Genomic DNA, 25,895 nt, shown 5'->3' with positions numbered 1-25,895 from the left:
TGAAATTTTAAGTAGGTAGCATTAGGCAACACAATTTATGTGCTTGCTGTCAATTTTTTTAAGATTTTATTTATTTATTTTATTTATTTATTTGAGAGAGAGAAAGTGTGTATACAAGCATGGGGGCGAGGGGCAGAGGGAGAAGCAAACTCCCTGCTGAGCAGGGAGCCTAATATAGGGCTCCATTCCCAGGATGCTAGGATCATGACCTGAGCGGAAGGCAGATGCTAACTGAGTGAGCTACTCAGGCACCCCCGTGCTGTCTATTTTTAAGAACTGAGAAAGCTGAGAGCTTTATTTCCATAGCATTGTAAAGTCATGAACTAGTTGAAAAGCATTTTGGCTATCAGCATAAATATTTAACTTTTTATTTAAACAACTTCATTCTTTGCCCAATCTACCCTTAAGGGAATGACTTCTGAAATGGCTTTATGTAGTGTATTTCCTTTTTCTTGCCCTCGCAAAGTCATTTAAAAAAAATATTGACAGCTAAAATTTAAGTTTTCTCTTGGTTTTTCACATACCCTGTTTTTTTAACTTCCCTCCCCTGCCCTTCCTCCATCTTAGGAGTTAGCAATTAAGTGTACCTGAGTTGCCATCCATCCTCTATTATTATGAACTCACTCATATTTTGTAAGTTTAGGAAAGCTTTTTAAGAGAAAATAAGGTTTAAGTTGAAATCTCATGCAAGTTTGACCCATTATGTACAGGACGTATTTGATATAAAGTTCTTTATAATAAAGTAACTATTTTCAGACTAAAAACTGATTATAGTATAATTAACTCTTAAAAATTTGTTCCTTATTTAAAAAGTTAATCTATCAGAAACACTTGCAAAACTTCCACCCAGGCTCCTGTGATAGCAACAGTAAATTATTTGTATGACAGACCATGGGGAGGGTGAATCACTGGGGTTTCTCCCCCCTTCCTCTATTCTGACAGGATCAGTCTATATTCATATGGCAAAAATCTTCATTTAAAATAGGAATGGGAGGGAAATGAGATGTGGAAAGACTATTTCAATTCATTAAAAATTCTTAAACACTATTTTTTTAGGATTTATCTGAGAGAGAGATAAAAAGAAAGAGAGCAGCCCTGCAAGTAGGGGGAGGGGCAGAGGGAGAGAGTGAGAATCTCCAGCAGACTCCCTGCTGAGCTTGGAGCCTCCCTCTGTTGGAGATCATGACCTGAGCCAAAATCAAGAGTCAGTCACTTAACGGACTGAGCCACTCAGGCGCCCCAAACACTTACTACTTCTACTAATAAATCCTCACTCTATTCTTCAACATTCCTCTCTTCTCCTTTCTGAAACTCAATGCTCTTGATTCTCAAACACAGAAAAATTATTGTTCTTTCATTTTATGCTCTACTGCACTCAGAGAGTTCACAACTCTAGGAATATTTCACTTGCCCTTTTAAACTCAAGATTCTAACTACAGAAATCATACTTATTTCAAAGTCATATGAGAACTTTTAAAAATATTTTAATAAATTTCATTTTATGTTTGTCAATTGTTATTAGATTTGATTGCTTTTCAATTCCTTTCAATGCCTGTACATACTATTCTACCAATAGCAATAAATGTAGAAAATTTTGCTAATGTATTTTACAGTATTAGTTTATATTTGGTGTAACTTGAATTAATTTTTGTAAATACAAAAGCATTTATCATTCTGAGTTTTTCATACAACCTTCAGTCAAAAGCCTGGGTATATTTTACAGAACTAACTCCCCTACAAATACCCAACCTGAATTAAGTTATAATACTTAAAAATAGGGCTTATCTCAAACTAGCTTGTTAAGCATCTCAATTTACTCTGTAATTATGGATTTCCTAATTGTTATCCTGACTATAATTTAAGTCTCTACTTATATCCTTTTATATTTCACAGAATGGTAGTTTTAAAAAGATCACATAAAACGGGGATTGTTTCATCAACCAAGATTAATTATCACTCAACTTTGCACATTCAACTTATTACACTGTATATCTTTTTGTGATATTATTTCTCAAAATAAGGACAGAAATAGACTTACCAGAGATTTATATTTCTTTTCTAGAAGTCTTAGTACTGCAGTTCTGCTATAATATGCATGCTAAAATTAGGAGAAAATGATATTTAATATTCAAGCTATACCAAAGTCTATTTTTCCTGCATCATTTCCAATAACATAAATTACCAACAACAGTTTTAAATTATTGTAATCAGTACAAAACAGGTTTTTCTATGTACAATGGATTATGAGCATAGCAATCACCAGAATGCAAATGATAAGAAAAAACTACGGATCATTTATTGACAGACCAGTAGAAAACATATTCAATCCCTCAAATGCAACCAGTTTCTGTGCTAAGTTATTTTAAAACCATTATCAACACACATATCTGAAGGAAAGATACAAAAGTGGGGGAGGAGAAGATCACAACCCTCACAATGAAGAGGATATTCTACTGTCTACATATGCAGAAGTTTGCCAAGCATGAAATGTTCTGAAAGAACAGTATCTTAATCATTTTCTGCCAATCACATATTTTAAGTGATTCGAAGTGCCAAAAAATAATTCTCTCCTTAGAGCTAAATATAGTAGGATTAAAACATGCTTTTTATGCATTGCACAAAGGGGAGACTATACATCAATATTACTAAATTAGATACGAATTTTCAACATAGCTTCTTCATTTTACTTAATAAAAACTATTAAACAGTATTATACTTGGAAAAAACTGTCACGATTCTAGGAAATAGAGTTTAATTAAATGGGGTATTGGTTAATTGAGGTTTAATAGAAACCCTGTGTGTTTTAACCCTAGTGGTTTAAAATGTTTTCAAAAACCGTTAATCCTTTTTTCAGTTTTAAAAGAGAAATGGTAACCAACAATTCAACTTCTGATCATGTTCTGAAAAGAAATCCTCATTGGGCATGCCTTAGACCAGTCACTATACTATATCCCTCACACCAAGTTCAGCTGCTACCTGATTTGGTACATAAAGTTTTATATATTATCTATGGATGCTTTTGGGTTACAACAGAATTGAGTAGGTGCAGAGACAGTACAGCCCACAAAACCAAAAATTTACTGTCTGGCCCTTTAGAAAGTCTGCCAACCTCTGACTTAGATGAGTATAGGGAATGTGATGAATGTTCATTAATATTAGAACACACTCAGGAGCTGATTTTTTTTTAAAGAATTTTCTGTTGGTTAGTTTTCCTGTGATCTGCTGCATACTCTTGAGAATCAAGTACTAACAATAAAAAATGTTAAGTGAAAAAATTATAAACAGAATAGGATTTGTTTTTCTTTTAAAGATTTTATTTATTTATTTGTCAGAGAGAGAGAGAGAGAACGAGCACAAGCAGGGGGAGCAGCAGACAGATGGAGAAGCAGGCTCCCCACTGAGCAAAGAGCCTGATGTGGGACTCGATCCCAGGACCCTGGGATCATGACCTGAGCAGAAGGCAGACACTTAATGACTAAGCCACCTAGGCGTCCCAACAGAATAGGATTTGTTAAAGACCTAAACCGATAAATTTACAATTGTATATAATGTAACTACATAACCAAAATCTTGATAGTTATACCTGTGTTATAGAAATTTAATTTGTGGTTTTAAATATTTCGCATGTTTTCTACAATAAAGGTATAATTTGATAATTAAAAATTAAGGAGAAAGTGTCAGATGTAAGAAACAAAGGGTTCAAGTTAATTAAACTGAGCAAACACTTATCAAACATAAACAGTATAGGCCAGGTAAGGGCTAAACCCTGGACAGAACTGGGTTTTGGTTAATTAATCCAGTTTAGATAACAAAAATACAAATAAAAATAAGCCAAACTAGGTAATGTCCAAACTGTGCCAAGCAGTAAATAAACATGTTGCTGCTTTGCATGGCCAAGTCATGGCCCCACCCTTCTCCCTTCCCCACAGCAGCAAATACATAATGCCTGGCAGACCAGTTTTAGAGGGACAAAGATGTAAGAATAAAAGCCAGCACTGCTGCAGCTACTACCACACAGACCACTCTTATTCCACAGCAGATGAGGGAGGAACAGCATAAGGATCTCTTTTACTCTTCAATTAGTTTCAGTTCCAGAACAGTAATGAGCTCCCCTGGAAATCACCGGCATTCAGGCATTAAACATTTTCCAAACTACAGGTTCAGGAGGAAGTAAATGAAAGGATATTTTCAGACATACTTCCTAAGTCAGAGAAAAATGAACATTGAACTCACATTCTACCATATCTACTTAAAAAATCTGAAGCTTTTAAACTAAAAAAGACTAGATTTTGGATAGATCATTCAGTTTACTAGATTCAAATGAATTATCATTTAAAATCCCATTCTGGCTCTGTCATTTACTAGGTAAACAATCTTAAGTTACTTCTCCATGGCTCAGCTCCCACATCAGTAAAGTGGGGTAATAATACCATCTATCTCATAGATTGTTGTAAGATTTAAATGAGTTTAACATGTAAAAGTGATTAGAACTCTTAGCACACAATAAAAACTGGAATGTTAGCTATTCTTTGAAACAATACAGCAATGCACTGAAAAGTATAAAAACATTCCATTTTTCCTTACCATCCACTTTTTGAACCACACAGCCTTGGTATCAACCAATGCAAAAAAGTAAACTGGATCCAAAATCTTTTGTGAGACAAGATGGCTCTGATCATGTTTAACTGATAATAAGGACAAAGTATTCTCCACAATTTCTTCCATATACCTTAAAGTTTGGGAACGAAACAGTTTTAGAAAAAAAACAAATGCTATTACACATACACACACCCACTGTACCAGTGATATATTTTATATTTATAGAATAATGAAGTGAAAATTTTTAGAAACAACTTTTTTTTTTTTATGTTTCAGCAAATGGTAGAGGTGGGATTCACACCCAATTTCTTCCTGCTTTTTATAAAACATATGTTCTTTCTACTTCAACACTGGCTCTCCAAACTTAACTTTCCTTTTTAGATTTACAGTTGCTCTTACAACCTTATTAAAAAAATTTTAGAACTGAAAGGAAAAAGGTTAAAGAACACTTAAGGAACTTGTCCAAACTAGCAAAGACAAATTATAAAAGAATTGGAGGCTACAACAACTTCATTTTGCTTTGTTGTGATAAATAAATGATATAAAATGATATTTGCATAGAGCCATTCATGTAGGAAAGCACAAAACATGAAAAGCTAAATAAACCTATGAATCCCTTCCCAAAAACGTAAGTCAATTAAGACTGTCTCTATTCTCCTTGTAATGTACACGGGACAGTAACACCCCTATATTTTACATTAGCATAAATTAGAGGACTTACTTTTCTGGGTGACGAATCCAGAAAGATGGAGCCTCTTTCTGATATTCATTTAGAAGACGAACCTGAAAAGCAGTGCGTAACAGTTCTCAAAAATCAGAATTCTTAAATATAGAACTATTTAAATTTTTAAAAAAGCATATAGCAAGTGAATACCTTTTTAAGTAAGCAGATCACATTAGGATTACTTATATCTATACCAGCTGAAAGAGTAGGAATATAATTTTCTCTAGAAAGAAAGTATAACTTCAAATATTTAGCTGAAAAGAAAAATTTAAAAATATGATATCATTCATTTACAGTGTTTTCTGAAAAGTTATTTCCTATCCATTTTCTTAAGCACAAAAAAATTTAATAAACATACCTAAGCTTGTATAAATCTCCTTGGTCATATGTAATGGTGAAAGAGTAAACGTCTGTGCATAGAATTTTAAAATCCGGTCCTGTGGAAATGAAAAGATTTGCATCAGAGATTCTTACAAAAATAGAATAGAGATGAAAAAACTATTTTTCACATAGTGAAAAACTTAGAAAATAAACAAAATAATCCATTCAAAACTTAAGTAGGAATGTACTTATAAATAAGAGCACAATCTTATGTTGGTCAGTAAAAAGTAAAATTGACCAAAACTACATGGGAGGGCAGAGAGTGAGGTTTGATAGACAGAAGAAGATACAATGTGAAGGTATCAAGGGAAAAGTAGGAGTACTAAATGGTTAACACAAACAAACAAAAAATACTCCACTCTTCCAAATCCAACATTTGTTGTTTTTTAAAATTGTTTACATGGGTAGTTTCAGTAATTTGACATTTAGGACTCTAATATTTTGCCCATTCCCAAGAAAAGTATTATTTAACACATCTTCCAAATTTACATTATTAAAACCTAAAGTAGAAACTATCACAAGGTAAATGAATTAAATGTTAATAGATGTAGCTAGAAAAGTATTTGGCACTAGTAAGTACTTACAGATGACAGCTACCATTTTAATTTTACCAACTTTAATATTGTGATGAAATTAATCCTAATCGTGAAATTCAATATCCCATTAAAGAAAAACATAACATCTCCTCAAGTGTTCTACTCTGGGGCAGGGGTAAATAACTTGCCTATATCAAATGTAGCATAATTAGAAAAAATGGTTACCCAAATGACTAAAAATTTCTAATAACCCGAAGGAATTCTTACTGAATACAGGATATTAAATACTTTGGAAAGCTTATTTTTATAGTTACAGCAATTGGTAAGTATCTGTCACACTCTTCAAACACTATAGGCTTCACTCAGTTACATGCAAGAGTCTTTTAGAATAGGAAATGAAGAAACAGAATCCAACTCAAGAATCTGGATCAAGCATAAATTCAAAAAAAGAATGCCATGTCTTGTTTTCTAGTCCAAAATGATTGGTTCTATTACCATTTCCCCTCTGTAACAACTTCTTCCCATTTTATTAAACATTGACAATATTCTTGCTGAATAATCTATAATGGCTAAACAAAGCCACTTATATTGACCCATTAGGATATTTACTGTTTATAAAGTTGTTATATAACTTTTTAAATAATAAAAGGAAACCTATCTGACCACTTTTCTTTGTTAAGAAAAAAAATACAGAGAAATTTACAACTGTATCTCCTTTTAGAAAGCCTTGAAATGTTAAAAGTGACCCTGAAATATCTTTTTCCCTTTTGAAGTTCCTGGGTCATTGAGTTTTTACAGAAGTCTGCATCATCATCTGGCGTCAGGTTGAACTGCATCCCGATATTAGGTAATTGAACACATTTCCCCCCTTATAAAAACAACAAACCACTTGTTCCCAAACCACTTCTGTTTATCAGTATAATTATATCTTCATTGATGGAAGAATGCGATTTTCAACAGATAAATGTATTGAGATTTTTTTTCTTTAATAATTGTTCACTGACTCCTCTACTAGAATGTAAGTTCTATGAAGCAAAGACTTCTGTCTTGCTCAGTGTGTTTCCTTACACTAAACACAGGATCAGGATCTGAAAGAGACACTGTCAGTTTTTCACAGAGAGTCGTCCAATTTTCACAGTTCAAAACATCAGACGGCGGAGCTGAACATAACGTTTGCAAGGCTTCATATCTCACCTATAATTTAAAACATTTTTTATTAATACCCAGCCACTAGAATACCACCAATACTTCAAATATTAAACATTGAAAAGCAGTCTAGATCATTGTTTCAAAGAGCCAACTGATGAAAATCAGAGGTCCTTTTATAAAACAATTTTTGAGAACTCATTTTTTGAAACTAAGTGTTAAACAGAAAAAAAATAGGTTGTTATTTTACATAAAGCAAAAATTAAAACCTAACTGTTGGAGATTCTAGGTCACATGTCTAAGTGAAAGAGGAAGAAGAATGGTGGCCAAATCTGAATCACCAGGGCAAGGTTTTCCAATGGATTTGTCTCACACATTTTCCCTACTTAAGTAGGCACCTATAGGTGGTCCTATAGTTTGAGGGCCTTAATTTTAAAAATAGCATAATATGCCCCTGGTGAAGCATTCCCATTCCAGAATATAGGAACAATTCTCACAAAATAATTTGGACTAGTTTTTGTTGCTACACCGTATTTTCTGACCTTCTAACCACTGAGGTAGGAAAAGTCAACAGTGTGATGCAAAATTGAATGTCTGTATTTTCATGGAAAGCTTACCTCTTAATCATTCTTTGCAAAATCGAATCAGAATTCACCCAAAACAGTATGACCCAAATGACAGCAGTGAAAAATAGCTCTACTCCAATCATGAATGGAGCAAGGCTTCTCCCCCACCACTCTCCAACTAGTGAGTAATAACACACTGATTCCAACCCGTTTCTCAAAATCTGGTTGTTTCTCCAGCTGAAATAACTGAAACCTAGTGGTCTAAAAAGGGCAAGAGGTGGGGGGGGGGGGGGGGGGGGGGGGGGGAAGGGCAGGAGAAGCTAAGACCTTAGGAAACCAGACACTCTAAATCAAGTTTTAGGTGAAAAAGAATACACATGCACTTAGAAGTGTGTATATATTCTTATGAAAGAAGAACTAAACACAACTATATTTGTGATAGGGACTGGAGGACTTTGGAGAGATTTTAGAAACATTAAATATTTTCTCCTTTTCAGTTAATTTTTAGGACAAAATCCCATTAAGAATTTATTACTTGCAGAAGCACAATAAAAGTTTCCGAACAAGTATAGATTTCCAAGTAATCCATTTAAACTAAAGACAATAAGATTGTTAATATATAGGGCGCCTGGATGGCTTAGTCAGTTAAGTGTCTGCCTTCGAGCCCCAAGTTGGGCTCCCTGCTCAGTGGAGAGCCTGCTTCTCCCTCTCCCTCTGTCCCTCCCCTGACTCGTGCTCATGCGCGCTCTATCTCAAATAAATAAAATCTTTAAAAAATAAAATAAAATAAAATGAAAACTTGAAAAACATTTTAAAAACTGAAACCAATTGGCAAGATATGCACAAAAGTCTTAGGTACTTAAAATCCTATTTTCTATTTCAGATTGATTTAATGAAATAAGATGATAAACAGTAATGTATATAATCTTAAAATATAAACAGGCACAATTCAATAGAACTCGTTCTTTAAAATCCTTTTTCTAATAAATGAATACATGTGTCAAAGTTGCTCACATTTTCCAGAAGTAGAAAGAACATTAAATGAAGATCGTTTTTCTTCAAGGAAATCACTAAAATATCATATACAAAGCAACAGTGAAAGAACAGTCTGGGAGACAACTGCTTATAACTTTATCCCTTCAAAACTGAAACTAGACATAAAAATTTCCTCCTACAAACCGTGACAATTCTCTGACAGCCTCCCTTATTCTGTGACCTTTCATTTCAAGACTGGAAAGTCTAGCAGCGACATCAGTCTAGGAGCACCATGATAATAAAAGCCTATCTTCAAGAGAAAGTCCACCTGCTACTGATTATAATCTAATATATTATAAATATATATACCTGATTGAACTTGACAGCTATCCTTTAAACTTACCTCTTTAGGTTGCCCAGGATCCAACTGGTCTAAAATCAATTGTAATTTTCCTTGACAAAATTTGTAACTCTGTAACACAATTGACAGAACATTCATTTAGTAGACTTTTTAGAAGTACTGCTATAAATTATTTTTTAATATAATTCCAAGCACAAAATGCATTCTGAGCAAGAAAAGAGAGTGATCTATTCTGATTTGGCAGAAAACGTGGAATTTGCTTCCCAAGGCATTTAAATGGGAACTGAAGTCTCAGGAGAACAGTGTACTTCATGTATATGAAAATTATTATTATTTGCTGAGCAATTGCAATATGTAGTACATTACAAGATTCAAAAGATGTAAAGCCAAGATGTTTTGTACCCAGAAATGTGAGATGAATGAAACAGAAAGCTAAAACAAGAAGGCACTAATGGTACCCTAGGCAGAGCTATGATGCTGCTTGAACATTTTTGTCCCTTTATCTTTCCTGTACTTTTCCTTAGCCCTCCATGCCGCCTCTTTGGTGAAAAATTCCTGAGATAAAAGCCTCTATCTAGAGAAAAGTTTATAGTAGACCATAAGTTATTTTGGAAAAGGAAAGGGTCTTTTTCTTGCTGAAGGCAGTTTAAATATGACTAATACCTAAAATTACCATCTAAAAATAAAACTGCCATTAAAATAATAGCTGTCATTTATTACATTTTATGTAACAAGCCCTATATGATCTCAATTCACAATGACTGAAATATAAGAAATATGAAAACTAAGGTTAAATAACTTCTCCAAGTCACCCAGCTATCAGAACTCAGATTCCCATCCACATTTTTACTATGTACACTCTTCCCTTAGGTGTTCTCATCCAGTTCTTTAGGTACATCATGATGACTCAAATTTCCATCAGTCACTGCTTCTCCAAAGTTATATATAATTATACTTTCAACATTTCCATTTGGATGTCTAATAGGCATCTCAAACTTAACATGTCCAAGACAGAATTCTTGATTTTATTCCAAACCTGCTCCTCCCCAAACTTCTCCAGCCTCCTAAATGACACTACCCACCCATCCAGATTTTTTACTTATATCAAAAATAGAAGTCAATCTTGGATCTTCACTTTCTCTTATTTCCTATACCCAATATCATTAAGTCCCATAAGATAACCCCCAAGTTCCACATATCTTAACTCCAACTACCCTATACTTCCCTGCTAAAACCTTAAATCAAGGCACCATCAACTCTAGCCTAGACTCCTTCAATTCATACTTAGTCTCCTTGCTTCTATTTTTTTTATATTAAAAAAATGTTTTATTTTATTTATTTATTTTTTTAATTGACATATAATATATTATTTGTTTCAGGGGTACAGGTCTGTGATTCATCAGTCTTACACAATTCACAGCGCTCACCATAGCACATCCCCTCCCCAATGTCCATCACCCAGCCACCCCATCCCTCCCACCCCCCTCCACTCCAGCAACCCTCAGTCCTTGCTTCTATTCTTAAATCCCATCCTACTCCACCCTACCATCCACTCATTCTCCAGCAACAGTCAGATGAAGCTTCTCAAAGTTACAAATTAAATCTCTTCATCTCCCTTATTTCAATCCCACAAAGGATACTTCCCACAATACTCAGAATATAGGAGATTTACTTACATGATCTGGGCCCCTGCTTCTCTAACACACTCTCCTACAATTCTTCCCTCTGCCATCCAGACTTCAGTCACACTGGCCTTTTTTCCCCATTCCTGGAAGATGCCATGCTCACTCTAGCCTAAGAACCTTTGCCATCTCCATCCTCCCGCCTGGCAATGCTCTTCCTCCAGAGTTTTGCATGGCTGCCCTATTATTGCTTAGAATTTGGTCTTTTTTCACTATAGTATCCCCAATACCTGAATTAGTGCCTCATACAGAGTAGTCACTCAATACACATTAGTTTAATATATAAATGATTACAAAGTGAGTCTTCCCACAATGTTATATTGTCCTTAGCAACACAGGGTAAATACAACCATTCTATAAAAAACCCAAAACAGCCTGATATTCCATTTCTTAAAGAGCCTTAAGTTTTACTTTTACTCCTTTCTAAAAATATATAGTTGAACTGCTAAAGACTCTGTATATGCTACTTTTCAAAATTAAAAGCAATATATATTAAATAGACCTTCAATTTTGAATTTTTATATTATAGTTAAAATATTAAAATCTAGGAATACTAACAATAAATATATGAATGCAGCAGTCTTGCCAAATGAAAAAAAAAACATAAATATAGAATATCTTAAATAGTATATGTAAGCATATGTACTTATATGCATTTGTGATACATATATAATGCATATATGTACATTCAGAAGTATATACATATACATGCATATAAATGTACTCAAATACATGTAAAGTATATATGTATATACTTACTCATTCTGTTCTACTGCTAAACAAGCTTTTTTTTACCCCCTTTAGCCTGGCCCTTTTGCCCCTCTTGTAAACTTGATTTCTTCTGATCCTTCCACTCCCATCATGACTTTTACCAGATCATTATCAAGGTCTAAAATGTCTTGCCATCCAACTTACTAAAAAATAAGTATGATGTCAAGGACATGAATCTTAATTGGATAGATGAAGTTTCAAATCCTGGCTCAATCTTCAACTAGTTATGTGACCCTGGAGTCTTGAACCCCATCCTCAGTTTTCACATCTACCTCCCAGTGTCACTGGGAAGAATTAAATTGGAAAACTGCAAAGTCTTTTGCTTTATTGTTATAAAATTCTAAAGTTTGAAGTAAATTTCCTGTTTCTCAGGAAATTTTCTATGAGAAAATATAAAATAACTGACTCTACCTACCAACTACCTATTCAAGATCAAGAAATCTAAAGATATAATTCATTCATTTTCATAGATTCCCATTCTAATCCAGCCTCTTTCCCAGTATAGAGGCATGTTCTACAACAGCCCTGATAAATGGGGGAAGCCAGACATTGTTCAAACATTCCCAACTACAGCCAGTTCATACTTGGTGAACCGATATTATGTCAAAGCAGCAGTCAAAAAATGTAATACATAAATCTTAACAAAATTCATTTATTTAAATGCTCCCCTTGACAAAGGCTGTTTTCCAATCTTATGTGCAATACTCTAGGCAAGCAACCCTTACTCTCTGAAAATGGTTTTGCCTTTTATTTCACAAAAATGATCAAGGCTAATCAACATGATGATCCTTCAACTTACCTCCTCTTCCCCCCCTCCCCAGTATTATTCTGTGGTGAATTATTCACCAAATTCAAAGATCTTTTCTTAGTCCTCAGCAGTGACTTCTCTTTAGCCTTCATTACAGCTAGTTAACCATCACCTCCACCTTGAAATTCATACCCCCTTAAGTTCCTACCCAGTGCATTGTGGTTTGGTACCTTCTTTTCTGACCCACCCATTAGTCTCTCCTCTGAAAATGTATTTCCTAAGGTCTCACCTAATTAGGTGGGCCCAACCTTTTTACCAAGTGAATCCTGCATTTTCAACCACTTGCTACACCACTGGAATACCTTACTGGTATTTGCCATTTAAAATCTTGAAAAAAAAAAGAACTCCCTATATTCTTCTCCACACCTAACCTCCTCCCTAATCCCAGGCATGGTTTATGACACCATGGTCTTCCTACCACCTCAGCTTGAAACCATAGTTAGACTTTTGACTATTCCCACTCTGCACTACTCCCCGCAAAACATTTCAATAATCAAGTTTAATGATCATACCTCTGTAATAATTCTCACATCAGTCCCTATTTATTTCTACAAAGCCTCCTCAGTTTAGGCCTTCTTAATTCAACTATCACGATAGCCTTCTAACTTCTCTCTCTACATCTGCTTTCTCACCTGCTCATGCCCTTCTGTACACAATTATCACGTAAATCTCCCCAACACACTTTTCTGTTCAGAAACCTAAAATGATATCCCTTTATTTACAAAATAATCCAATTTAGCTTTTGAATGCATTCATTTATTCCTCATATATTTATTTGACATCTACTATGTTTCAGATACCTATTAACGTAATGTACCAGGCACTAGAATTTTATAGCTAGGAACAATAATTAAGATCTAAACCTTGCACTGTAATTTGGCCTTACTCTACCCTTCCAATTTACTCCCACAAACTCTTTGCTCTAACCCTTCATATAAACAAACTACTCAGGTTGCCCAATAGGCCATATTCTTTGTTGATTTAGAGCTTTTGTCCATTCCCTTGTTTGAAATACTTTCCTCCATAGCTTTTTGATAGTCTTAGTTATAAAGACTCTTCTTTAGATTCCCAGGATGCACTATTTCTACCTTACAACTCTGTTATTTATGTACATAACCTCTTCACAATCTCAAGTAAGCTCCTTGAAGACATAATGTATACCTGATTAATCTTTTCAGTTTAGCAAGTTCACAAAATATTTCACATAGTATATGCACATAATATATTGCACATAGCATATGTTGGTGAACAGACAACCAAAGAGGTGAAATCCTTCAATTCTACCATATTTGCCTTTTCTCCCAGATTATAATACATAGAAAAGCATAGCTTGGGGGTGTCCAACTCTGGGTTTCAGCTCGGGTCATGATCTCAGGTTCGGGAGATTGAGCCCCACGATGGGTTCTGTGCTCAGCATGGAGTCTGCTTGAGATTCTCTCTCCTTCTCCCTCTGCCCCTCCCACTCATGCTCGTGCACATGTGCTCGCTCTAAAATAAATAAATCTTAAAAAAAAAAAGCATAGCCTCTAAGAGTTATCTGATTGAAGAAGCCTCATTAATCTACTTCCTTTTAATTATTTGTCATTTAATTACTAATTCTGTTCATTATCCAACCTAATACCTGCCTTAAAGGTTACCTATTTTTTTTTTAAGGTCTGTTATTGTGTATCAGTGGACTGACATAAATTTCCATAGCAACTAACCAGTAACTTCTTTAACTAGAGCAAGTAGATAGTGTGTCCCATGTAATACAGATTTGTTAAGATTTTTCAACAGTGCTAGATATTTCTTAGATTGAAAATTCCTGAGGGGAGTAGTATATGCCAACTTGATTTGTAAAGCAACACAAGACAGATCTGTTGGTGGTATCAATATAAGCTGATACTTCCAAAAGGAAGATTTTTAAAACATATTTATATATGTTAAAGCATAAGCTGGCAAATAATTTCTGAGCACATTCTAAGGAGAAAGAGCAAGAAACAGAACTGAAGGATAATCTAAAATATATCTGGTCCTCTATAGGATAATATAGATCCTAATTAAAGGTATTGATATGCTGAAATATGATTGGGATATATTTCTGTCAAATGCAGTTTACTAAGGATTACAAATATAAAACATTCTGTAATTTTTTGGTAACAGATATCACACTCAATTACTTTATTACAACATGTACTAAAGAATATTCACATTATTCAATGACTACACTTAAAATCAAACTACCCTCAAAATTAATTTACCCTAGAAAACTCCAAATATTTGGTTTGTAAACTGTACAAACCATTAAAATACAAGCAAAGATAGACAACTATTATTGTTTTTTGAACTATAGAAAATAAGAAATATATAAATATTGAACCTAATGATACTTCAGGCTTTAATGTCTAAATGCACAAGTTCTTTCCTATTCTTAAAAAAAAAAAGAAAAGAAAAGAAACATCGCTCTGAGATTAAGAATTCCTCATTCTTAATCTCAGGAAACAAACTGAGGGTTGCTGGAGTGGTGGGGGGTGGGAGGGATGGGATGGCTGGGTGATGGACATTGGGGAGGGTATGTGCTATGGTGAGCGCTGTGAATTGTGTAAGACTGTTGAATCACAGACCTGTACCTCTGAAATAAATAATACAATATATCTTAAAAAAAAAAAAAAAAGAAGAAGAAGATAGCAGGAGGGAAAGAATGAAGGGGGGGAATCGGAGGGGGAGACGAACCATGAGAGATGATGGACTCTGAAAAGCAAACTGAGCGTTCTAGAGGGGAGAGGGGTGGGAGGATGGATTAGTCTGGTGATGGGTATTAAAGAGGGCACGTTCTGCATGGAGCACTCACAAACAATGAATCATGGAACACTACATCAAAAACTAATGATGTAATGTATGGTGATTAACATAACAGTAAAAAATTTTAAAAAAAAGAAACATCACTCAGTGATGATGAACAGAACAAGAGCAAACACTTAGTGCTTACTATGTGCCAGGTAGTGTTCAAAATGCTTTACACCCATTAAATCATTAAATCCACAAAACAACCCTATAAGGTAGGTTCTATTATTATCTCCACTGTAACAGATAAGAAAACTGAGGCATTGAGAGAAAAAACCAAGGTGCACAACTCATCAATGGCAGAGCCAGACTTTATTTCAGACTGGTTTGTTTCTAAGATTCAGAATGAATTAGCTTCCTGTAGAATAGCTTTTTCAAATTTTAGTGCATCTAAAACTTTTTAAATCATGCACCCCCCTTTCAAAATGTCTTAAATACAGAACAGTTACTAATTCAAAACAAAAACAATGTTTTAAAAACATTTTCAAATGATAAATTGTTTCTTGGGGTGCCTGGGTGGCTCAGTCAGTTGGGCGTCTGCCTTTGGCTCAGGTCATAATCCCAGGGTCCTGTGATCAAGCCCTGCGTTGGGCTCCGTGCTCAGCAGGGAGCCTGCTTCTCCCTCTGCCTGCCTGTCTGCCTACTTGTGAACTCTCTCTCTCTCTCTCTCTCTGTCAAATAAATAGATAAAATCTTTTTAAAAAATGATAGTTTCTTAATTTCCTATGTTTTAATTATGTTTTAACAAAAACAGCTTTCATTTTAAAATTGCTACCATTGAGAGGTAATAACAAAAATCTATCAATATTTTGAAGTATAAAGAAACTTTAGGTGTTCATAAAGAAGAAATTTAGCACTGTTAATCAATCAGTTTTTCTGGTGTCAAACTGTCTCAAGAGAGAACTATTAAGCAAGCAAACAAAAAAAGCTCACACCTGCACCTACCTAATTCTTCTCCCCAGCAATCCACCTGCCTCCAGCCTCACATGAGCAAGCTGCATTATCAATGCTATGATCTTCATTTTCTCTAGTCTCAGCTACCTTTCCCTCTCACTTCTACATTTAAGGCTTTAGGCTCCTATCTTTTTCTGCTTATACAACAAGAATAATCAAAATCTGATGAACTGAGGGTAGCTAGAGATGGAAGAACTTCTGAAGTGTGGTTTGGGCTGTGGCTATCCTACCATTTTCTGGCTGATATTGCTAAAAAAGAGGAGAATCATAATCCGTCAGCCATAGTGTGATATCCTCAAAAGCAGAATTCCTCACCAAAAAGAGCACTGTAAAAGCTTTGAAGATTTTAGGGAGGCCAGAAAATGGGTTGAACTCAAAATACTCTAAGGTTTGAGGAGTTAGGATAAAACATACACCAGTGGTTGAAAGCCAATACTCTGAAAGATAGGGGAAAGACCATGCACCCAATAAAGGAAAAAATCTACTCAAGAAAAGTCTTACTGGAAGAATTCAAAGCCTAGCAAAAGACAGGGTTCAGATTGTTCCCAGGATACAGTTCAAACACAAAGTCAAAGGAATTGTATCTTCTTTTCTATGAATTAAGATACAGGAAAGACCATCCCTGAGCTTTGTGGAGAAGACCAGTGAACTAGCAAGGACGGTGGCACTAGATTAGTTTCCTACTGCTACTATAACAAATTACCATAAATTTAGTGACTTTAAACAACATAAATTTATTATCTTACAGTTCTGGAGGTCAGAAATCTAAAACATATCAGCAGGGTTGTGTTCCTTCTGGAGGCTCTGGGGCAGAATCCATTTCCTTACCTTTTCCAGCTTCTAAAGACTGCCTACAGTCTCTTTAGTTCATTGGCCTCCTTCCATCTTCAAGGCCAACAATCCCCTCACTCCGACCTCTACTTCAGCCTACCTACACAGTACCTACTCTGACTCTGACCCTCCTGAGTCGCTCTTATACAGATGCTTGTGATTACATTTGACTCTTCTGGGTGAGGATAGCCTCCCCATCCAAAAATCCTTAATCACATTAACAAAGACCCCTGCACCATGTAAGCTAACAGGTTCATAGGTTTTGGGGATTCAGATATGGATATCTTCAAGGGGTCCATTATTCTGCCAACCATAGATACCAAAAGATGGGTTTCAAAGAGAGGTTGTCTTGAAAGCAAAGAAACAGTAAACACCTTAAATAAGTTAACATTATACAAGAGCAACAGGTTACTGCTATCCTAAACTCACCTCCTCCATATAAAATAGTGTGCACCTTGGCATTCCTTTGGAACATAATGAAATAGTTTGCACACTATAACACAGCCTAGTGCCTGCGCTGTACTACACCAAATACTGTCAAGGAAGAGGAAGACAGAAAAACTGCAGTAGGAAAGCTTATGAATTTTAAAAGCTTAAGGTATATTAGAGGTAATCCTCTTACTTCCCAGCTGTAGAAAACAACCCAGAGAAGCTCAGTTAAAAACCATACAGGACCATAGCTGAGAAGTATGTCTCTGAATGGCACCCATTCCACCACATCCTTTAAGAGATGAAAGCTAACATGTATAGAGTAGCAGCAACAGTTCTCAGGACTTGCTATACATTAACTCAGTTAATATTCTCAAAAACAATATGATGTAAGTGGTAGTATCATTCCCATTTTACAAATGAGAAAGACCATGGCACAGGGAAGTTAAGACATTTGTCCAGGGTCACATGGCTAGTAAGTGGTAGAACCGAGATCTGAACCCAAGCAGTCTCCAGGCAGTGTAGTATGGAACAAAGACTTTGGAAGGAGAGGGACCAGGCTTAAATTCACAGTTCACGCCTAACTAGCAATACGAGTTTGGGCAAATTACTTACCTATTATTGTAAGCCTCACTTTTTTTCTATAAAGTGGCCTAGTAACACCTATACTGAATATAAAGTCAAGTACAGTCTATAAGTACCAATGTATGGCAGAAATCTCAATAACATACAGCTAATATTATTATTTCTATCTTTCCAGCATTATTTTGCAATGACTTTTTTCAAGGTTTAATCACAATACCAAATCCTTTCAGTGCTCTGCTCACAATTATAGTAAAAACCAATCTCTCTTCTTTATTCTTTAGTATCCTCAAATGTACACCAATAGTGTCCAAGGCCAACCATGTCCAAAGTTTTTCAATAATGGGTCAGAAATCCATATATAATCAGCCTGCAATTGTTAAAATTAACAACAATGAAATAAAGCCTATTCTATTCACAAAATACAAGTTTTCTACCAATATCAAAACAGTAGCATCAGAATTGTTTACTCAAGGTTATTCATACAACAATTCAGACAGATTTTTCTAAGCCCAGAGCAAATAACTTATCAATGTTGAAAGCATTATTAACATCAGTATTTAATGGAATGAATGACTGACATATCTTCAGAGACCCTTTCAACTTCTGAATATAGTAATTCATGCTCTCTTTGGTCATGTAAAAGAGTCTCTTTTCACTAAGCAAAGGTATACCCAAACATCTCCTGGAGTTTGGTCACACTGAAAGAGTTTTGGGGGTACTTCTGGCATTCATATGCTTTTTTCTCAAAGTCCAGGGACCCCATGCCTTGTGGGTGGACACAGTTCACTTTCAACTCAATTAGAGCCTTCTGAAACAAAGTCATATCCAAAGGACAGATACTTGAAAATGCAGATATACCCTGTGGGCATCCCAAAGAAGCCATATAAACTTAAAGTCTGATTCCTTCTCAAGAATAAAACCAAAACAAAATAAAAAACAAGAACATCTTCTGAAAGTACGACCCCATTTCTACCAAAGCTTTGAATTTCTTAAAGAACCTATGATTCTAGGACTAGAAATAATTTAACATTTCAGATTAACACCTTTTGACTGCTAGCTACTCGATCAACCCTATGTGGTCTGAACACCTGGACTTCTTAGAACAAATAACAATGCTTCATTTTTTTTCCTCTTATTGTTCACTTTCAATGTAAACAGATGGTTCATCAAGTAAGAAAGTATAATTCTGTGAGCACCCAAAGTCCTAAAAGTTGGGTCTTTCTGTGCCTTCATTGATCTGAAGAAGCAGTTCCATAACCTACTGAATAAAACTAAACTAAAATCTCTATAATCCAGCTTCTTCCAAAGAGTCAATCAACAAAGAAATATTAAGGGCTACAACGTGAAGAAAATTCATAGTCTTTGCCATTTCTTCCATCACATCAGAAAATAAACCTGACTTGTAAAATTCAAAACTTAGCACAATCTCTCCTGAGCAGAGCAACTTTTAAGTTCTGCTTTAATGACTTCCAAACACTTTTCCTTGATAAATGCAGTCTCAACTGTGAACAATATGTGTGACTGTTTCACATTTCACCCAAACTCCCCAAACCCCTTTTGGTATATGGCTAGGATCTGTTATAGCTATGTCCCCAAGTTAGCACTAATTAGGTGAAAATGTTTCATTAGAAATATCAGGTAGGATTCACACAAAGGTCAGACTCCATTGGCCTGGAAGTTTCTGTGAGGAAGTTGATGGTACAAGCATATAAGGTTCTAGTCTAACTAGTCTCCTTTGTCTTCTATTAGGACTAATCTAACCTGTGGCCTTTCTGCTAGCTCTGCTCTAGCCAAATGACAAGGATTCCAATAACCTGGAAAAAGAAAATGTAAAACCTCAAATCTCTTGATGTCAAAAAGAAGAAGCTTAATGTTTTTTGTTGTTGTTTTTGTTTTGTTTTGATTTTTTTTTAATTTAAATTCAATTAGCGAACATATAGTACATCATTAGTTTCTGATGTAGTGTTAGTTGAGTATAACACCCAGTGCTCATCATGTTTTAAAACAATCCACAGTGACCTTCATCTCAGAAGATAAAGGAAATGTTTTATCTCCATATCTCATTTATAATGTAAACTTTGATTAATAAAAATTAATTGGGAATAAGATGTTTTGTTTAATTAAAGCTTAAGCAGATGTTTCAAGTGTTATTTTTTTTAAATCCAAAATCAATTAGTTTATTTCCATACCTCATTAAGATTTCTCAGATATAATGTAATCATTCACTGAACATATAATTCTAGAAGATGTTATTTCATGTACTCAATCTTTAAGATTGGGTAATTTTATTATCTTTCTTCTGAATCTTAGAAAGCAGAAAAAAATCTGGCTAACAAAGAATGTATTGAAGTTACTGATTATTAAATACCATTTCAAGACATAAATGCGAAATGAAACAACACACCTGATTGAATGATGAATCACTATCAGAGCAATTATCTGTGCAGTAACTGTTGCTTTTCTCCTTCTGGATTTTTTTCTGCCTCTCTTGACTTCGCATCTCATCTTCTTCAAACTTGTTAATCATAGATTCCACCACTACCATCATGATATTCTTCAGGGAATGCATCATTTCTTTGTATCTTTAAATTCAAAGCAGTCTTGGTAAGAGAAAGACTATTAGCACAAATTAAAACACTCAGCTAAATTAAACTATCTTATTTTTTTTTCTGTAAAGTCCCTTTAAGAGCACAGTTCTAAAAAGAAAAAAAAATGTATCAGTTTTTCCTAAAGAACAAGTAGCACAATGGAATTCACACAACAGGAATAAAAATTAACAAGAATTCCAAAACATATGTTATTTCACAGGTTTCTTTATCTGATTACATGGACCAAGGTAGTAAAATTAATACAGTCTAAGGCCAGATGTTCCAATGGCATGGATACCTGTACTCCACAACAGTCAACTGCTAATATCATGCTACCAGAACAGTCTATCTTACATGTCCCTTTTATTCCGTTTATTTCTATCTCTTTCTCTATCCTGCTCCCTTCCTCTATTTTCTTTCCTTCCCTTCTTCCCTGCCTATTGTTATAGGCACCTATAGCCACCATTAAGACCTAAATAAGAGTTAAGCTACCAGTAAGTCCTTTGAAACAGAGGCTAAAGAACCCACTGTCAGAGATGTTAAGAAAGGGATTCCTGCTTCTCTCTCTCCCACTCCCCCTGCTTGTGTTCCCTCTCTCGCTGTGTCTCTCTCTGTTAAATAAAAATAAATAAATAAAAAATAAAAAAATCTTTAAGAGAAAAAAAAAAGCAAGGGATTCCTGAAATTGGTAAGAGTTTGAACCAGATAGCTTCTAAATCCCTTTTAGCTCCAGTCTTAGAAAGATGGGGTGCGTGGGTGGCTCAGTTGGTTATGCATCCAACTCTTGATTTCGGCTCAGGTCATGATCTCAGGGTCATGAGATCAAGCCCCACAAGCCCACTTAAGATTCTCTCTCTCTCTCTGTCCCTCCCACAATTCACGCATGTGTGCTCTCTCTCTCTCTCTCTAAAATAAATAAAATCTAAATAAATAAAGTCTCAAAAAGAACTTATAAAGTTCTCCACTTATTATGTGCAAATTCTCAAGCATCCATATTAATTTTAGATTGAGATCCCAGGGCGCCTGGGTGGCTCAGTTGGTTAAATGTCTGCCTTCAGCTCAGGTCATGATCCCAGAGTCCTGGGATCGAGTTGAGGCATGCATCGAGCTCCCTGCTCCATGGGGAACCTGCTTCTCCCTCTGCCTCTCTCTCTCTCTCATGAATAAATAAATAAAATCTTTAAAAAAAAAAGACTGAGAGCCCCAAAATCCTAGAAACTGAATTTTAGAGCTAGATGAAACTACTAAAAAAAATTCAATCTAGCCTTTTATTTTTTCCTAAAGAACCTGTAATATGTGACCAGGACCACTGAAATTTCTATATTTAAAACAAAAAGGCATAATGATTTAAATAAACATAGGGAATAAAATATTACTTTGGAATCAGAAACCCTGGATTACAATCCTGACTACTTTACCTATCAGCTTTGTCATCATAAATCAGTTTCATTTTCCTCAATTATAAAATGAGATACAAAGAATACAATTTAACTGACCTATTTCATATAGCTGTAGCAAGACATAAGAGTATGTATCTGAAAGTTCTTTGTAAATATAAAGCATGAAACATATATTTATTATCATTTTGTAATAAAAATATATTAGGAAAAGAAGCATAGAAACTTCCCTTTCTTTATATTTCTGATAAATGGGTCATTGTAACTCTATAAATCTGAGGAAGGATAGGTAAGTTACTCTCATATAAACAATAAAACCATGCTGGGGTTTTGGATAGAAATAGGAGGCTGAGATTTTAAAGTTTAAAGGAATTTTAAAATACATCTTAAATTATATGATACACATTACATATTACTAAATATATGTAATTCTATATACAACTTAAAATATATTCTCATATATTTAATATGATTCAGCAACATACAATTTATATAATATATAACTAGAAGCTAATTCAACACAAAGTTAATTTATGTATGTATTTTTAAAGCACCAGAAATTGTGAGAAAACACAAAAATATTGAGAGAAGATGAGAATATTTAGGAACAATGCAGGAGGAAAACACATACAGAAGAGAACTGCTATAGAGGTGAGGAAAAAGTCCAGGGAAGATCCAAGTTTAAGGTAAGGGGATATAAACAGCAAGAAGGAATCCTAGGACACCCATCAGACTAAATGGCAAAGTACGTATAGGATAACTGAAAAAGCCTCCTTTCTCCTCTACACATTCTCAGCAGCAAGAAACAGTGAAGCATAACAATGCCTTGGTAGCAATCAAGAACTATCCATCAAATGTTACTCTCTCCTTCCACAGTATTTGCCTTATAGCTAGACACAGGTCTAAACTACAGTACCCAGACTCCTTTCCAGTTAGGCATAGCTATGTAAACAACACAAAGTCCTTTCCCCTTATAATTTACGATATAGTAATTTAATAAATGAGTATAAAGGTAAGAATCTCAATGATGTATATAGGTTAGGATCAAGGGTCATTAAAATCCACAGAAAATATGTAAGTTTCATCTTAGACATGTTTCCTCCAGACCTTTTTGAAAACACCAACATGAATTCTTCTGCAAGAAGTATCAGCAAACTGACTACAGAAAGAGATAAGAATAAAAAATTTTATTATCTTTTTTAAAGATTTTATTTTTAAGTAATCTCTCCATCCAATAAGGGGCTCGAACTCAGAATCCCAAGATCAAGAGTTGCATGCTCCACTGACTGAGCCAGCCAGACACCCCAAGAATAATTTTGAAAATTTAAAAAAACAAAAAAGCTAGTGAGCCAGAGCCTCAATAGCAAGAGTCAAATGAACTAGTCTTCAATAGTAGCCACTGCAGTTTTGAAAAAGGCAAAGTAAAACAAATATAAAATGGACTATAAACACCATTAAGACTCATTCAATACTCCAAGAAGTCAAAATAAGAAAGAGTTCTAAGAGGTAATGAATAAAAACCACATCAATTAATAATGAAAATCTACATGGTTAGTAGTTGCACTTATATATATGAGGAATAGATGATAGACCCTACAAATAAATTCTTCTATCTGTAAACCTCTATTTAAAAAATATCAAAAGGTTTAATTAAGAAAATAATTTCTAATTATTACAGTAAAAATGCTGTTAATAGAGATACTATTGCCTAATCGTTAGTCCTAAATAATTTCTCAATTTCACACACACACACACAAGAAAAAAATAATACTCTGCACAACTTAAAACCTATCATCTACGACTCACAAAGCAGAATACAAACTCATTAAGACATTGAACATCTTTGTGAGGTAATTATCATTGTTTTAATTTTTACACGTGGATGAACTAAAACATAAGAAAATTAAATGGCTAATGCAGATATTAAAAAATTTCCTAATATTCCCATATAAAACTCTGCTCTTAGCATGAAAATGCTTTCATTTTCTGACTAACAAAATATTTTAATACTCCTTTTAGAATAAATTTAATAGTACTATCAGAAATAGATTACTAGAAATTATATTATCCAAAGATGAACATGACTCTAGTTTGTGTTTTCTCTTCAAATCAAGAAATAAGAAATCTTGGGGCACCTAGGTGGCTCAGTCTGTTAAGCGTCGGCCCTTGGCTCAGGTCATGATCCCAGGATCGTGTCCCACATTGGGCTCCCCACTGGGCGGGGAACCTGCTTCTCCCTCTGCATGCTACTCCCCCTGCTTGTGCGCTCGCTCTCACTATCTCTCTCTCTCTCTGAAAAATAAATAAATAAAATCTTTAAAAATAAATAAATAAAATAGAAAACACATGGAGGTTGGGGGGGAATGGTGAGCTCCCCTGGAGAGCATAGGAGCTCCACATCCCACACCTTGACCCACAACACCTCCACCTAGCTGCTGGTGACTTGTGTCTTTTTCTAGCAGGCTGGTGATCGAGGAGGAGCAAGATGGTGGAGGAGTAGGAGACCTAAATTTCATCTGGTCCCAGGAATTCAGCTAGATAGTTATCAAACCATTCAGAACACCTACGAACTCAATAGGAGATCAAAGAAAAGAATAGCAGCAACTCTCTGAACAGAATAGCGACCACTTTCTGGAAGGTAGGACGTGTGGAGAAGTGCACGCGAGGCAATACTCGGGAAGATAGACGGCGGGGGAGGGGACCTCTGTCAGCCAGTACTGCTAAGTGATAGAGCAGCAGAGCCCAAAATCAGAACTTTTAGAAGTCTGCTCTGCTGAGGGACGTCGCTCCAGTGGCTAAGCGGGGGGTGGAACCCTCACTGGGACAGTATGGTCTCAGGACGCTCGGGGTCACAGAAAGACCGGGGGTGCCTGAGTGCGGCACAGCTCCCAGGTATTGGAGCGGGGAAGCCCGCTGCAGAGACAGAGCTGAGGAGTGGGCTCTCAGCTCAGGATTGCCATAAACCATGATCTGCGGCACAGTTGGGCCACTGCTCTTCCAGCAGGGAACCAACAAGCGGCAGATCCAGGGAGACTCCCTTCCTCCCCCAGGAGGAGCAGCATGGGAGCACACAACAGGGATCTGCTGGGTTTGGAGACTCCACATGGGGTCGTGTGCCAGAGATAGAAATGCTCGGTCACAGGCCGAGGGAGCATGGAGTGCGGCGGAGACTGGGGAGACAGGAGTGATTGACTGTTTTTCTCTGAGGGCTCACTGAGGAGTGGGGCCCCAAGTTCTCGGCTCCTCCGGGCAGAGATTGGGAGGCCACCATTTTCACTCTCGTCCTCCAAAGCTATACAGAAAGCTTTCAGGGAATAAAAGCTACCAAGAGCAAACCCTGAGCAGATTACCTAGCTGGGCCCCTGGCAAGGGCAGTGCAATTCCACTTCAGGCAAAGACATTTGAGAATCTCTGCAACAGGCCCCTCCCCCAGAAGATCAGCAAGAACATCCAGCCAAGACAAGTTTATTGATCAATGAAAACGGCAAAACCCCAGTGATAGGGGAATACAGCACATAGAATTCATGGCTTTTTTCCCATGCTGCTTTAGTTTTTCAAAGTTAATTTTTTAAACTTTCTTTACTTTTTTCTTTTTCTATTTTTGGGTTGAATTTTTCTTCTTCCCTTTTTCAACCAACATCTTATCAATTTCTTTTTTAAAATCTTTTATGAATTTTCATTTTTACAGTCATATTCTATCCTTTCATTGTATTTAACCTTATTTTTTTTTGTATATATG

At 35.5% G+C, this 25,895-nt stretch overlaps 1 protein-coding gene across 4 annotated transcripts in view; it reads right to left on the bottom strand.

Annotated features, from left to right (window-relative positions):
• TBC1D32 (TBC1 domain family member 32) overlaps positions 1-25,895 on the bottom strand; it is a 199,939-nt gene that overhangs the window by 158,965 nt on the left and 15,079 nt on the right. For 3 of the 4 annotated variants that reach the window (XR_004299994.1, XM_032407977.1, XM_032407976.1), the window contains exons 4-11: positions 20,576-20,753; positions 9,331-9,399; positions 7,309-7,434; positions 5,682-5,760; positions 5,474-5,577; positions 5,321-5,382; positions 4,585-4,729; positions 2,039-2,098 (exon numbers count right to left, since the gene is read on the bottom strand). Coding sequence is in view for 3 of the 4 variants with exons in the window: in XM_032407977.1 (XP_032263868.1) it covers positions 2,039-2,098; positions 4,585-4,729; positions 5,321-5,382; positions 5,474-5,577; positions 5,682-5,760; positions 7,309-7,434; positions 9,331-9,399; positions 20,576-20,753 (823 nt within the window). In the remaining variant the exon portion in view is untranslated. The remainder of the gene's footprint in view (positions 1-2,038; positions 2,099-4,584; positions 4,730-5,320; positions 5,383-5,473; positions 5,578-5,681; positions 5,761-7,308; positions 7,435-9,330; positions 9,400-20,575; positions 20,754-25,895) is intronic. The other variant, XM_032407978.1, reaches the window with a different exon arrangement.

This window comes from Phoca vitulina, unplaced genomic scaffold (assembly GCF_004348235.1).
Source record: "Phoca vitulina isolate PV1807 unplaced genomic scaffold, GSC_HSeal_1.0 scaffold9, whole genome shotgun sequence".
Taxonomy (NCBI): domain Eukaryota; kingdom Metazoa; phylum Chordata; class Mammalia; order Carnivora; family Phocidae; genus Phoca; species Phoca vitulina.
Note: the sequence above shows the minus strand (reverse complement) of the source record. Positions and strands in the feature narration are given on the sequence as shown.